Here is a 13,745-nt window from a genome sequence, read left to right on the forward strand (position 1 = left end):
AAGATCATAGTATAGAATGAAAAGTCTTGCCACTTTTGGTAAGAAATCTATATACATGTACATATAAATTATGTTTTCTTAAAAGTTGGTACAACTCCAAGGTCAATTAAGGTACAAAGGTTAAAAACTTTAGCAAAATAGAAAAGGTCTTGTCACAAGGAATGCACATATGAGATATGAAAGTGCACATTGGTACTTTGATATGTTTTAGTCTAGTCTTGCGCCAGCTACTCTTGAAAAGAATTTGTTTTACTTAATTTCCTTATATTCCAATATAAAACTTTGACCTCATATTGTACATGCAGGCCCCACCCTACCCTGATGTTAACAAACTTGAACTACCTATTGATGCTTGCATATCACTAATCATGGCCTCAATGTTGTTGTGGCGGAGATTTTTAAAGATGTCTCCCTTTCAATTCTCATACAGTAAATTTTTTACGCCCTATTGTGGCCCTAACCTACCCCATGGGGGTAGGGGGGGGGGGGGGGTGATGATTTGAATAAACTTGAATCTACACTACTTGCATATTTTGAAATATGACTAATCATGAATCTGCTGTTTCTGAAATGAAGATTTTTAAACCTACCTATTCCTATATAAAACTTAGATCTCCTAATGCGGCCTCAGCCTACTTCCTGGGGCCACAATTTGAACAACCATGAATCTGTACTACCTAGAGGTGCTTGCTTATTAATCAATATGTCTAATTATGGCATTGTGATTTTAGAGAAGTGGATCTAATATTAAAAATGATAATAGTTTATAGATAGACAATAGACAAAGGTGATCGGAAATTCAGCTCGAGTACTTGAGCTTTCTGCTTGGGTAAAATGGTAATTTTTAATGGGTTCTTTAATAACAAAGAACTTATATAAAGTATTGCAAAACAAAATTCAGCACAAACATCAAATGCATCCTGCTACATCAAAACACTTAAAATGTACTATATATAGCATGTACGATACTTGGCAGAAATTAATTTTCAATAACTTAGCGTAGATTTGATTTAGAACTTTTTAAATGTGCTACATGTATATAAAAATATCATATAAGCAGAACATTTAATTTAGCAATGTACATAATTTAGTGTTAGCTACTTTATGGGAAATTAAGGCGCTAAATAGAATCAATCATTAAAATCCATAACAGAAGAACATTTTTTAAAACAATCATTTGCCCTCATTAACAAATTTGTTTTATTCAGCCTTCTTAACAGGTGATTTGCAAAAAACTCATAGTTTAGTTATTTATTGTAAATTTTTTCTCTAAATTCCATCTCTCTCCATTGCCATCTGAGCTGATCAATATTTTATCAATCATGCATTTACATAATCAACCTAAATCATCATTCACACAGTGATGATTAAATTCATTGACAAACACCTAAAAGTTTTAATAATTTTATGAAAATCACATTACATGTGATAAATGATTGTAAAATTTAAAGTGACAGGAGTTATTCCCCTTGAAAAGCATTCCATTGAAAGAGTGTGTCTTCCTTGGCGTAAATAGCCAATCAGAAAGGCACACAAGCATGCATATTTTTAAATATTGATGATACTAAATCAATAGGACATGTTCAACAAGATAAGAAATATGACTTTCATACCTTTTACTGTCTCAGGAATGCAATGCAAAGGTGAATAACAGCTGCCAAATATTGATATTCTGATCTCACATCCGACTTATGTACCAACTTAAAATAGTTTGAATGAATTGTAATGTCTGTGAAAAAGTACCATTGTAAAGCTTGCACATTTGAGTATAAAATATTACAAGTACATCCCTCTTAAAATTAAACAAGGACAATTTGTTACCAAATTAAAATCATTGCTTTATATTTGGGGTTCAAATGTTAGTCATGCAACTTTTAATTGTATCTTTACAAATGTAATTTTCTGAACTTAAAATACAAGTTTATCATGCATTAAACAGCTGTAAATGTATAGTAATGCTTGCATTACTCCACTCAGTAAGTTTCTTCCCTTTAATTGTTTTGCCTTCGACTCTATCCCCCACCCCCAAATTAAAAGAAATTATTTATAAATGTAATGATTTTTCCGAGTTGCCAAATAGTTGTTTCCCTTTGCTGACCTCTCATATAGTGAGATGTAAACTATATTTTTGTGGCAAACTTCACCTTTAATAACAACATTTTCATACTTGAAAAATAAATGACATGCCCCAGTTTTGCGAAGATGGCTGCCTTCACAGCTTGAAGCTTCATTGATAGTTTCAAAGTGAATCCTTGTGCGGCGCAAGTGATTTGTGTCTATCTTAGTTTATAAAAATGTGAATAAGCACTTTATTCACATTTTTATAAACTAAGATTTGTAGTTTTGTCTTTTTGCATTAAATTATAAGGAATGAAGCTAATTTTTACCTTTGTTTTATGAAATACATGTAACAATTCAGTCAGTTTACGATTTTCAGTTTATAAAGCGTTCCCAGTAACGTTATAGTGAGCGTAGCGATCGAACTCTAAAGTTAAGACAGAAAAAATTCACATGTACACCCAATGAATTTTTGCGGTCGTAAGAAAACTCCCATAATTCTCATGACCGTCCTTCTTGATATCGCAGTCATATCTTGTTGATCTGAGACTGAACTTCTATATCAGTCTTGTGGTCACCTACATAATGCAGTGCCTAATAAACATGCACATAATGATATGTAGCTGGGGCAAGACCAAATGTGTGACATCATAGTCTAAGTTTTGATATCTTACAACTAAAACTGTAACAGACCTTTCTAAAAGAGTTTGTCTTGTGCAAAAAAAAAATCCTCTTGTTTTTCTGTATCTAAAAATAACTGCTCATGGCCACATTCTGATTTTCAATTCCTTCATATATGTAGCACAGTGATGTGAAACCTGGTGACAGCTAGCCCTCCACCCCACCCCCTCCTCTAGCATGGCATACAAGGTAAAAATCATGCAACCATACTATCTACTTCTAACTTACTATGTCAGACAAACTGCACTTGTGTTTATGAAAAGCTATAACAATCAAATGATCTTGATTAGCATAATTGGAACTCGATGTAAATTGTTACAAGAAAAAAAAGAGGGGAGGACAGGAAGGTCTCACATGTAGCAAGTATAAACATTTATCAGTGTGTTAAAGATAATAATTTTGAACAATATGATACATGTTTTTTTAAATTTGCCCCATGAAAAAAATGTCAATGCTACATGGAGATGTTATAAAAAATTTAACAATATGCAAGGAAAGATAATTTTTATCCTGTTGTGGAATCTTCATTACACTACAGAGTCCCCCCCCCCCTCTTTTATAATTCAACATCTTTATTCCATTGGTAGAGGCTATATCAGGCTCATATATAGGGGGGAGGGGGTGTCTGACCCCCCCCCCCCCCTAGATTGATAGAAAATAGACCATATACATTTGCCTGTTTTCATAAACATCTAGTTGTAAAACAATGTTAATCCCGAGTATAGATTGTACCCTTTAGAAAAATTGTGCATGGAGTGGAACCCATTACCCTGGGAAAATTTTCTGAACTACTGTCAACATATTATCATACAATATATATATATATATATATATATATATATATATATATATATACACACACCAATTAGTTTCATCTCTTAGAAAATCTTTGTTAAAAGTATCGTGTTCAAGAGCAAATAGATAATAACTACATATATAATTAAATGTAATCAAATTCTTTTTAATGTATACCACTTGCTGATATAAACAAAATTTATGCTTTTGTAATTATTTTTTTATTATCATCTACAAAAGTTGTTTGTAACATACCTGTATGCATACACCCTATATCCATCCAAATGTTCAATAGAATAACGAGCATACCTCCATCACAGAAGAGCTGATTTCTCAGAATTTGTATATTTCTATCTATCAGATCTCTACTTAATGATAATTATAAATATAAGCAGAGTATAAAAGTCAAATTCTTGTAACTTTGTAGAAAAAAATGTATATATCTGACTAGTCACTAAAAACAAATATCAGTAACAGTGATGACTATGATTAACACTGATAATACAAATAGGATTTGTCTACACAAATACAAAACCAAAAATACTGATACAACAAAAATTAATAGCAGGGAGGTCAGTCAGTTGTGTAAAACTGTCCCTCTCTCTGATCAGTTAACAGGCTAAGAACATGATCATAGCAGTGCTAAATTTGTATCGGTTTAACAGGACAGAAAGTTACATCATTTTCAACATTACATAGACAGGTTACATGAAACATTTACAATACTAAGATTCGTAGCAATCATTAAACATTTTCTACTACAAATGGTAAATTTACATTCTCCTGATTTTCAGTTATCAGTAAAAAAAAAACCCACATTTCTTCATAACAGACACACTGGCACAACGGTACAGACTATATTGCTAAAGGAGGACTTGTTCAATAGATATATAGATATAACTTTATCACAGAATATTCACAAGAACACATGTACATTTTGAAATGACACAATACAAAGTCTTGTTTGACACAGAAAGGAACCAACAACAAAACAATAAATATTCCTGTAAAAATCTTGATTAAATGTTAACATGACATGCGTAAAAGCTCTGACTGGCAAGATTGCTCTTAATGAAAAATATCCATGTTATACAAAGACAGTTGACTAATGACGACGAAAGTCCATCCAAAATAAAGTCTACATTTTATGTCTAGTGAACTTTTCTAAAGCTTGGTAAGGAGGGGGATATAACCAAAAACATTAAATATGTTTTGATAGAATATCTATTTAATATCTGTTAAGTGTAAACCAACTGACTACCAACCAAACTATCAAAGGAATAGAGAGTCAAGCACTGTGGTTGCTAAAAATTTGAGTAACAAGTACATGTATTATATCTGTACCATAGGGTTACAAATATCAACAATTGAATTTTCATACTAAAAACTGTATACTTACATATGAAAATATTTTTCATTTTGGTTATTTTATCATTATGAAAATTGTTTGCGTTTTGGTTTGGCAAACTTTCATAAAAGCAATGTGCACCGTTGATCTATAACGCAGGCTTTATTTCAGATGGCCTATTTACCAACCGTACAAAGTACAAAATCTTCAGTAGGAAAACAGTCAGAAGTGAATATATATTCTCTCTATTGCCCAAACACAGATAGCTTCACATAATTCTGGTGCAATACAGTTTATCTAACATGGGGCAGCAGTTAGGACCCTTCCTGGGTCTGTTCTTCAGAGGGTGACTTGCGCCCCTTCTTGGAAGGGGGGCTAGCAGCGAGGTCAAATGATTTAGAGGTATTAAAGTAATCCTCCACTTCACCATCCTCTTCCTCCCCTTCCTCTTCCTCAGGAGTGGGGCTGTTAGGAGGAGAGATGGCACGAATCCAAGTTGACTGAAAAATTAATAAACAAAACCGATAAATACTCCAATGGCTGAAGTACATCAAATTCTTTCATGGCACATGGTTGTATAAATGTGAAATAATCTTCTCTTCCTCTTGTAAATTTGTTCATATTACAAAAAAAGCAGTTTTACCACAGCAACATTACGACTAAGTGAACTAGAACTAGATGCATCTGAATAACTGGGAAAAGTTTGAACTAGCTACCATATATTTTTAGTGTTTGTTCAAACTGTCCACATTAAATGAAATTTCTAGACCATATACAAACAAAAACAATTTTAGCTCTAAATTTTAAAAATTTTATTTGTTGTACTAGATTATGAAGTTTTGGATGTAACTTTAACCATAATCATTAAAAAATTAAAACCAAGTTTTAAGATTTTATTGAAATAAAGATTTCAGTTCTTTTGAATATAATTGCATTACACTGTGTTTATAGATATCAATTTTTGTACGGGAAGAAAATAATGTACTTTCGCTTCATTCAGAGTCTCTGAATAAGTTTTCTAACACAAATATTAATAATAAAAGTTAATAGACCTTATTTTTTAAGTCACTGAAATGGTAAATCACAACTTTACAACAAAACTTTTCGACACCAGAATGACAGCTAATATTGCTTTAAAATTGATATCCACAAATGTAGATACTTTTTAGCTCTTCTGAGCCGAAGGCTCAAAGAGCTAAAGCTATGGCCATTTATGCAGTGTGCGTAAACTTTTTAGGAAAAGGGCTATAACTCAAGAATCCCTTGGCCAATTTTTTTCAAATTTGTTACAGGGTATCATTGGCCCAAGGGCTTTCATACATACTAAATAGAGGGATGTGACCCTTTAACAAGGGGAGATAATCAGGAAAATACAAACAAAAGTAGTGGTTGCTAAAAAATCTTCTTCTCAAGAACCACTGGGCAGATTATCACCAAACTTACATATAAGGATGAGGATATGTTGTAGATTAAAAATTGTTCAAGGCATTACCCTGGGGCAAAGGGCGTGGTCTCAAGGTCACTTCAAAGTTGACCTAAATTTATATTTCCTTAAATCTTTGATATTTTAGTCATTATAAGGACTAGGATCATCAAATTTTGACAGTTGATGCATCTTAGGACCTTGTGTCAAGTTGTCTCAAAAGTAGGTCACGGTGACCTACTTTTTGAATTTTGCAGGTATTTATTTTAAAATTAATTTTGATGCATATCTTGGACATTTTGAAGCCTATAATCATCAAAACTTGTCAGTTGGTGGATCATGGGACCTTGAAATGCGTCAACTGAAAAATAAGTCACCGTGACCTACTTTCTGAATTTTATGGCTTATCATTTATAGATATATTTTAAGTTGTTATTTCAAATACCGAGAGGTTTAGAATCATCAAATCTTGTAAGTTGATGCATCTTGAGGCCTTGAAACATATTTATAAAAAAGTAGGTCACAGTGACCTACTTTTTGAATTTTGCAGATATTCAAATTTCACATTTTCAATTTTAGATGCATATTTTGGGCACTGTAAAACCTAGGATCATCAAACTTTGTCAGTTGATGCGTCTTCAGTCTTCGGTTTGTGTCGACCAAAAAGTAGGTCACCGTGACCTACTTTTGATATTTGACAGCTAAATTACTATATTTCAGACACTATTTGACCTACAATCATCAAACTTTGTCAGTTGATGCATCTTGAGTCTTCGGAGTGTATCGACCAAAAAGTAGGTCACTGTGACCTACTTTTGGCATTTGACAGTTATATTTATATATTTCAGTCACTAATTGACCTACAATCATCAAACTTTGACAGTTGATGCATCTTGAGTCTACGGAGTGTGTCGACCAAAAGTAGGTCACCTTGACCTACTTTTGGAATTTGACGGCTATATTTATATATTTCAGATACTATTTGACCTACAGTCATCAAACTTTGTCAGCTGATGGGTCTTGCATGTTCAGAGTTCGCTGACCAAAAAGTAGGTCACTATGACCTACGATTGGAATTTGACAGCTATATTTCAATATTCAGATACTAATTGGCTTAAAATCATCAAACTTTGTCAGTTGATATTTCTTGGGTTCTCAAAATGTGTAAACCAAAAAGTAGGTCACATTGACCTATTTTTTTTTAATTCTTAGGATTTAACTAAAGATTTAGAATACTAAGAGGCTAAGAATAGAAATGGTGGGGTTGTACAATTTATCAGAAGAGCGATTCTAGGCCCTTGGTCCTCTTGTTAAATAATGTGTGCAGTAATAATGCAGTCATAAATTCCAAAATACTATGTTGACACACTACATGAACTGCATGTTAAACAAATATTGTCTAGTTACTATACAAATTACATGCAATGTTTGTTTTCAGAATATATAAGAAATGTCAGAAGACATAATTTCTAGAAACATGTAACAAGACTCATGAACATACCAGTCTACCATCTCTGCCAAACATCAATAAAAAGTTTCCTATGAAGTCCTTAGACTTTTCCTCCCAACTGTGTAAGAGTTCTTGTCCCTTGTCTTTGGTCTTGTCTATTAGTTCTTTTCCCTTGTCTTTGATGGAATTCAAGTTGGACTCAAACTGTATTCTCTTTTCCTAAAAAAAATTATGTACATATTTCTCACATTCATTTGCTCTACGTAAACAGTGGGTTCTGTATAAGAGCAGTTTCCTGGGTCTTTTGTTTAAAAAAGTGAATTATATATACTGTACATTCTTATAATATGCGAGTGGCAAAACTGCAGTTTGGGGTCAACTCCCGAGAATGTAATTCACGAGTACTACACTAAAACACACTTAAATCTACTGTAAACAATTATCATACATGTCATTTTTTATTCCTGAATGACTGGTTGAAAATTTGTCTGCAATTATCAATTTCAGCATGCAAATTATCATTCTATCTATTTCCCTATGTTTTCGTAAGCATTTTCAGTACAAATGGCTGGGAGAGATTAGGATTATACATGTACTGACTAACCCTACTTGGACTGTGCCTTTGTGATAAATAATATTGTAAGCACTATATCTGATGTTCACTGACACTTGTAATCGTTTTTAAATGGGTATCAGTTTTATCTCTGTAAGGTTTTTTTTTTATCATATTGTATGATATACTACCTCTGCATGCAATAAAAAAATTGCTGCTTGTGTAAATAAATTTCTTTCATCGTTACATTAGGATCAAATTGTTGAGACTGTTATTATAAAACCAGCAAGTAATGTATGTGTAGTTATTTTAGTGCATCTAAAATTTTGGTGCCATCGGAGCTGATGCACTTTTTTTTGAAAAGACATGAAGATATGGACTTTAACGCTTCAAACAGCATACTTTTATGAAGCGCTAACATGCTTCATGAAGTATGCTGGCACGAAGCATCACAGTTCATATCCTAATGCATGTATTTTCAAAAATGAAATTTATTTCTAAATATACTAGATATCTCTGTGCCTGCCATATTTCTCTCTTTGAGTATTCTGTTGTTATCTGTAATGGGGATTGCATGGTATACAAGGGGGCGAGTTTTGTTATGCTTCACATCCGTGTTTCTGATTTACCTTTGTGGATAGCCTTGATGGGTACCCATAAATCTCTGATAGTAATGTATATAGGGTATAAAAAACAAATGAAATCACATTTTAGAACACCATGCAATGCTCAAAATTACAAAAAGAATATCATAAATTAGTAAAGCATTCTAAGAGTTTTCGATAAGCTTTTCTTTGCAGGCATTACTATATGTATTTAATATGTAGATTTGTCAAAATTATGCAATAATGGTCAAGAATCATAGGTCTTCTCATTTTGAATGAAAATGTAACTATCTAACCGGAAACCATTTATACCTGTTGATGTGTTGTTCATCACTCATTATTGTGGGTTTAACTGCTTTTGTTTCCATGGTACTGTCCTACCCATGAAAGTGAGCTACCACGAATAAGGACGGGTAAATGACCTTGTTAAGTCCACCAACCACAAACTTTGACACCACAAAAATAAGAAATTTCCAAGTAACTGAAACCTACCTTCATGTAACTGACATTAAGTTCCTTGGCAGAGTAGCCACGACTGAGATTTCTTCTGACGTAAAGATCATAATCTTTGATGATTCTTGCTATTACATCAGTTGTTGATATGCCCTCTGTTCTCTGTGTTGCAAGAAACCTGAAAATTTCACAAAACCTGGCATATACACTAGATACCTGAAGCATTTACACAATTTACCATGGCTTAGTACCTTGATACTAAATATACTAATGGACCACATTGCCCATCCATGCTATGACATTTTCCCAAATTCTGTACAGTATCGTGTACTGTGTTCATTTTCAGGAATTCAAAACCAGAGACCTTTCTTCAGATCAAAGATAAAGTCACCAGTATTTGAGTAACCATTTTCACTGAACAAGTTTGTAGCTCTCACGATGGCACCAAAGGCTTAATCACATCAGCTGTGAGTTACAGACATTGCGATCACATACAAATCTGCATTTAATCATCAACTGATTTATACTCTGAGAACAAAGTCAAATATTTTCTCTTTGTTTATGGAAATGTCTGCTACATTAGAGGAAACTTGAGGTCGGCCTATCGAAACCCATTAAACTACAGTCAACTCTAGATATACTGAACTTCAGGGGACCTCAGAAAAATGTTCAATAAAACCAAACGTTCAATATAGCCTAAAAAGCTAAACATTGAACATGCATTGTAGTTATACATTTGTGTTTAAATTCTATCGTGTTATTGATAGCCAAATATAACACACAAACCTAAAACATTCACATGCATTGTATTTACGGATTCTTTTTTGTTTTGAACTTTTTTTTAAAAAAGGTTGGTCAGTTTTCTCTCTGTTTTTATCAATAAACAGTTCGATGTCAGTGAGGATGTTAAATATCTAGTCATCTACTCTTTGTTTCTGAATGTAATTGGCTAAGATTTCTAAATGTCATATCCTTTAATTTCTGTTTGATGAATATAGTCCATAGATTGATAGTATATAGGCATCAAAATCACATTGCACTGTTAATAAATTATTGAAAGGGTAATTGTTTTAAATCAAAATCCATATTGCTATTTCATTTATTGCTAATACTGTATAAGCAGAGTTTTTAGATTGATTGTATATTCTTTAACATTCGATCCGCTTGAGAATTTTTCACTCATATGACGATGTCACCAGAATTTTTAGAGAGGGTTTAATTTTGGCATTCTCAGCGAGTGTGCTGAGATCATTAAATTTGAATATTCCACATCGAAGGTAATAATTATTTTTCTTGGAATTATAAAGTTGTTAAAATAAGCTCTTGCTAAAAAGTCCTACTAAAAATTCCACTCATACGGTACATGTATATGATTCATTTTAATACCTACTGAGAGAAGTGTACGAAAATTTCACTTTTTTGTGTCTAGGTTCATTATCCCCACCTGCAATCCATCACAACACAATATGCCTAATTTGGACTCTTCCTAAAGTTAGAACTCTGGGGTCACATAATTCATATTTTGGTGTATTCTTTTCTTTTCCTAAATATGCATTTAGTTTTTATACAGTATCAGCTAAATTAATGAAGTCTTTCAAATGATAAAGACTATCACTATGATAATTTTGGCCCCACCCTGGAACTAAAACCCCTATCCCTGGTATCAAGGGGTAGTCCTTTTGGTAAAGGGCTATCTTAAAAGACATTGTTTAAATGTTTATACATATACACTAAATGCCAAGTTTGACCCAACTCTAGAATCAAAATGTCTAACCGAGGGATTATGAAATTTACAATTTTGATAAAGCTCTACATGACTGCATTTAATATTTCTTACAGATGTGTGGTTGTAGAGAATAAGATTTTTTAAACTTGCTCAATTGTTGGCAGTTTCTGCCCCACCTTTAAGGCATCCGGGGTGCAGGAGTCCTGAAATTTATATTCCATGTCCCCCCTTGTCTTGATGCTGTTTCATAATAAATTTGAAAAGAATTGAAACAGTGGTTATCTAAAAGAAGTTAAAAATGCTCAATTGTTAGTGCACTGCAAGACAATGGACAACAACGTACGAAGACCAAAAGCAATAGGTCACCTGAGTGACCTAAAATATTACTGATTGATTGATTGATGTTTTCCGCCACACCCAACAATTTTTCAGTTATCTGGTGGCGCCCAGTTTTTTATTGGTGGAAAAGAGAACCCAGATACAATGTACCTGGGAAGAGACCACCGACCATCCAAAAGTAAACTGGGAAACTTTCTCACTTACCGGCGCGAGCAGGATTTGAACCTGCGCCGACAGAGGTGATAGGTCGTGTGATTTTGAGCGCGATGCTCTAACCACTCAGCCACGGAGGCCCTAGGTTGTACATCTTTTGAATGTCAGTATGTAATATGTCTGTGTCAACAAACACCACCATGGGTTTATTCATGAATACATTATGTATATATTAGCACACGTCTAGCCTCTCACCACTTCCACAAAGACTTACATTCCCTTTTCTTTAAGGCCTTTATAGATGTCCTCTGTATTTCCTGCTCCATATGGCAAATCATCATGTGCCACAAAGTCAATCTGAAAAGTAGGAAACAGTCCATCTATAAGAATTACAGAGTAGTCTCCATGAATGAAAACTTATTGCAAGTATGAATTTCTCAACATTTCAACTTAGCATTCCTTTCTCTTCAATAACTCTGTGTATTCTCCTTTTCTCAAGAAAAAATTTAATCAATTCCTGAAATTCACAGATTTTTTATCTACGTACCTTGTGTTTTTCTAGAAAATCCTCTGTGACAGTCCAGGGAGCACCAGTGAGGAGTTCGTCCACATATCGACAGTGTCGCACTGCCTCGTATCGCTCTGTATCATTCATTACTGTACGTCCTTTCATCTTGTGTGTCAAATCATCATCACAAACTGTGGACAGTTAGTTTACTGTTTCACATACACTCAGGAACTCAGAAAATCCCTATACTTACAATTTACCTAGGAAACACTAATCACAAGTCTCGGAGTATTTATAACAAAAATATTTTTGAAATGTGAAAATCTTTTTAAAAAGTCAAATGCATATATTCAACAATTTCAGCACTTTATTTTCAGAGAATATAAACAAACAATTCAAGAATCAATCAAAGTTATTTTTATAGCATATCATTTCATAAACTTGATTTCAATTTTTTTTAAAGAATGAAAATCATTATTAAACCAATATCTAATTTTGATAGAGAACAGATCCAAAACCAATTAGTTTTTATATGGCAAGGACAGAAAATTAAGATTTTTTAACAATCACTAAAAAAGATTTAAAATTTTCACACATATGCAGCAAATGCATAAATCTCATGAAAAAAAAATCTTTAAAAAACCAACTACAATAACAATATATATGATAAAATAACATCACATAAAATCACATAATCAAAATTACAACACCTTTGATCTGAATGTCAAAAGAGGTCCAAGATTCAAAATTCTCAAACTTCACAAAACATATTTTTCAATGTGTTCGCACACTAATTAGAACATAATATCAACCTGTATAACTATTCATTTGTAATCATTAGTTTGCCTCATGTGTCATTTTATCAATGTATCTTGAAACAATGATTCTGTACAAATAGGGAGAGGAGAGCAGTCTGCAAAATCAACACAGGTCTAACACAACACAACACCCCCCCCCCCTCCTCTAACCCCCAGACCCCAATGCCATATTTAATGTCAAAAAATCATTTCTTTCACCCAAAACTTTATATTCTACATGAATTCCTTGATCATCTTCATCAGCTAAATTACATTTCAGCTTACAAACAATAAACCAACAAACACCCAGTAGTTCCATGGCTACTTAAATATTTCAAGTAATCTCCCTTACCTCCAATGATAAGATAGGCATTTGGTACAGCCATTTTGACCTGCATCAGCTGTCTGGCATGGCCCGAGTGGAACATGTCGTATATTCCATCAGCATACACTCTCACTGGTCTGGGAGCTAAAAATAAAAAAAAAGAATTGCCACAATGCTCTCTTATAAAAGTCACAAAGTTACAAGAACTATTACTGATAAGCTTCATATCATATTGGGGATGCATGCATATCATTTTGAAAAATAGTTAGTGTACCATTTTTAAAGAAACTCCACACCCTAACCCTAGTTTTTAAAAACATGTTAGGACAAAATCATGTCTACAGAGAGAAAGACATGCTAATTCCAATATCCCCCCCCCCCAAAAAAAACAACTTTGTTTGCAGGAGATATGATTAGATCTATTTGATGATGTTCCTACCCATTTCCCAGTGGTCATGATCTAATGAATCTAATATAAAAGGAGACTTTTTATGTATCTTCCCTTTATCTGGCAAATGGCCCTTCATTTGA

The 13,745-nt window shown here is 33.3% G+C and overlaps 1 protein-coding gene across 1 annotated transcript in view; it reads right to left on the reverse strand.

Annotated features, from left to right (window-relative positions):
- Positions 1–3,679: 3,679 nt before the first annotated feature.
- The window catches only part of LOC125660115 (choline-phosphate cytidylyltransferase B-like), a 41,780-nt gene continuing 31,714 nt past the window's right edge, over positions 3,680–13,745 (reverse strand). Inside the window, exons 11-16 of the mRNA XM_056150760.1 lie at positions 13,242–13,358; positions 12,132–12,283; positions 11,859–11,941; positions 9,406–9,544; positions 7,807–7,974; positions 3,680–5,382 (exon numbers count right to left, since the gene is read on the reverse strand). Coding sequence (XP_056006735.1) covers positions 5,197–5,382; positions 7,807–7,974; positions 9,406–9,544; positions 11,859–11,941; positions 12,132–12,283; positions 13,242–13,358 — 845 coding nt within the window. The 3' untranslated portion in view covers positions 3,680–5,196. The remainder of the gene's footprint in view (positions 5,383–7,806; positions 7,975–9,405; positions 9,545–11,858; positions 11,942–12,131; positions 12,284–13,241; positions 13,359–13,745) is intronic.

The sequence above is a fragment of the Ostrea edulis genome, chromosome 9 (genome assembly GCF_947568905.1).
Source record: "Ostrea edulis chromosome 9, xbOstEdul1.1, whole genome shotgun sequence".
Taxonomy (NCBI): Eukaryota; Metazoa; Mollusca; class Bivalvia; order Ostreida; family Ostreidae; genus Ostrea; species Ostrea edulis.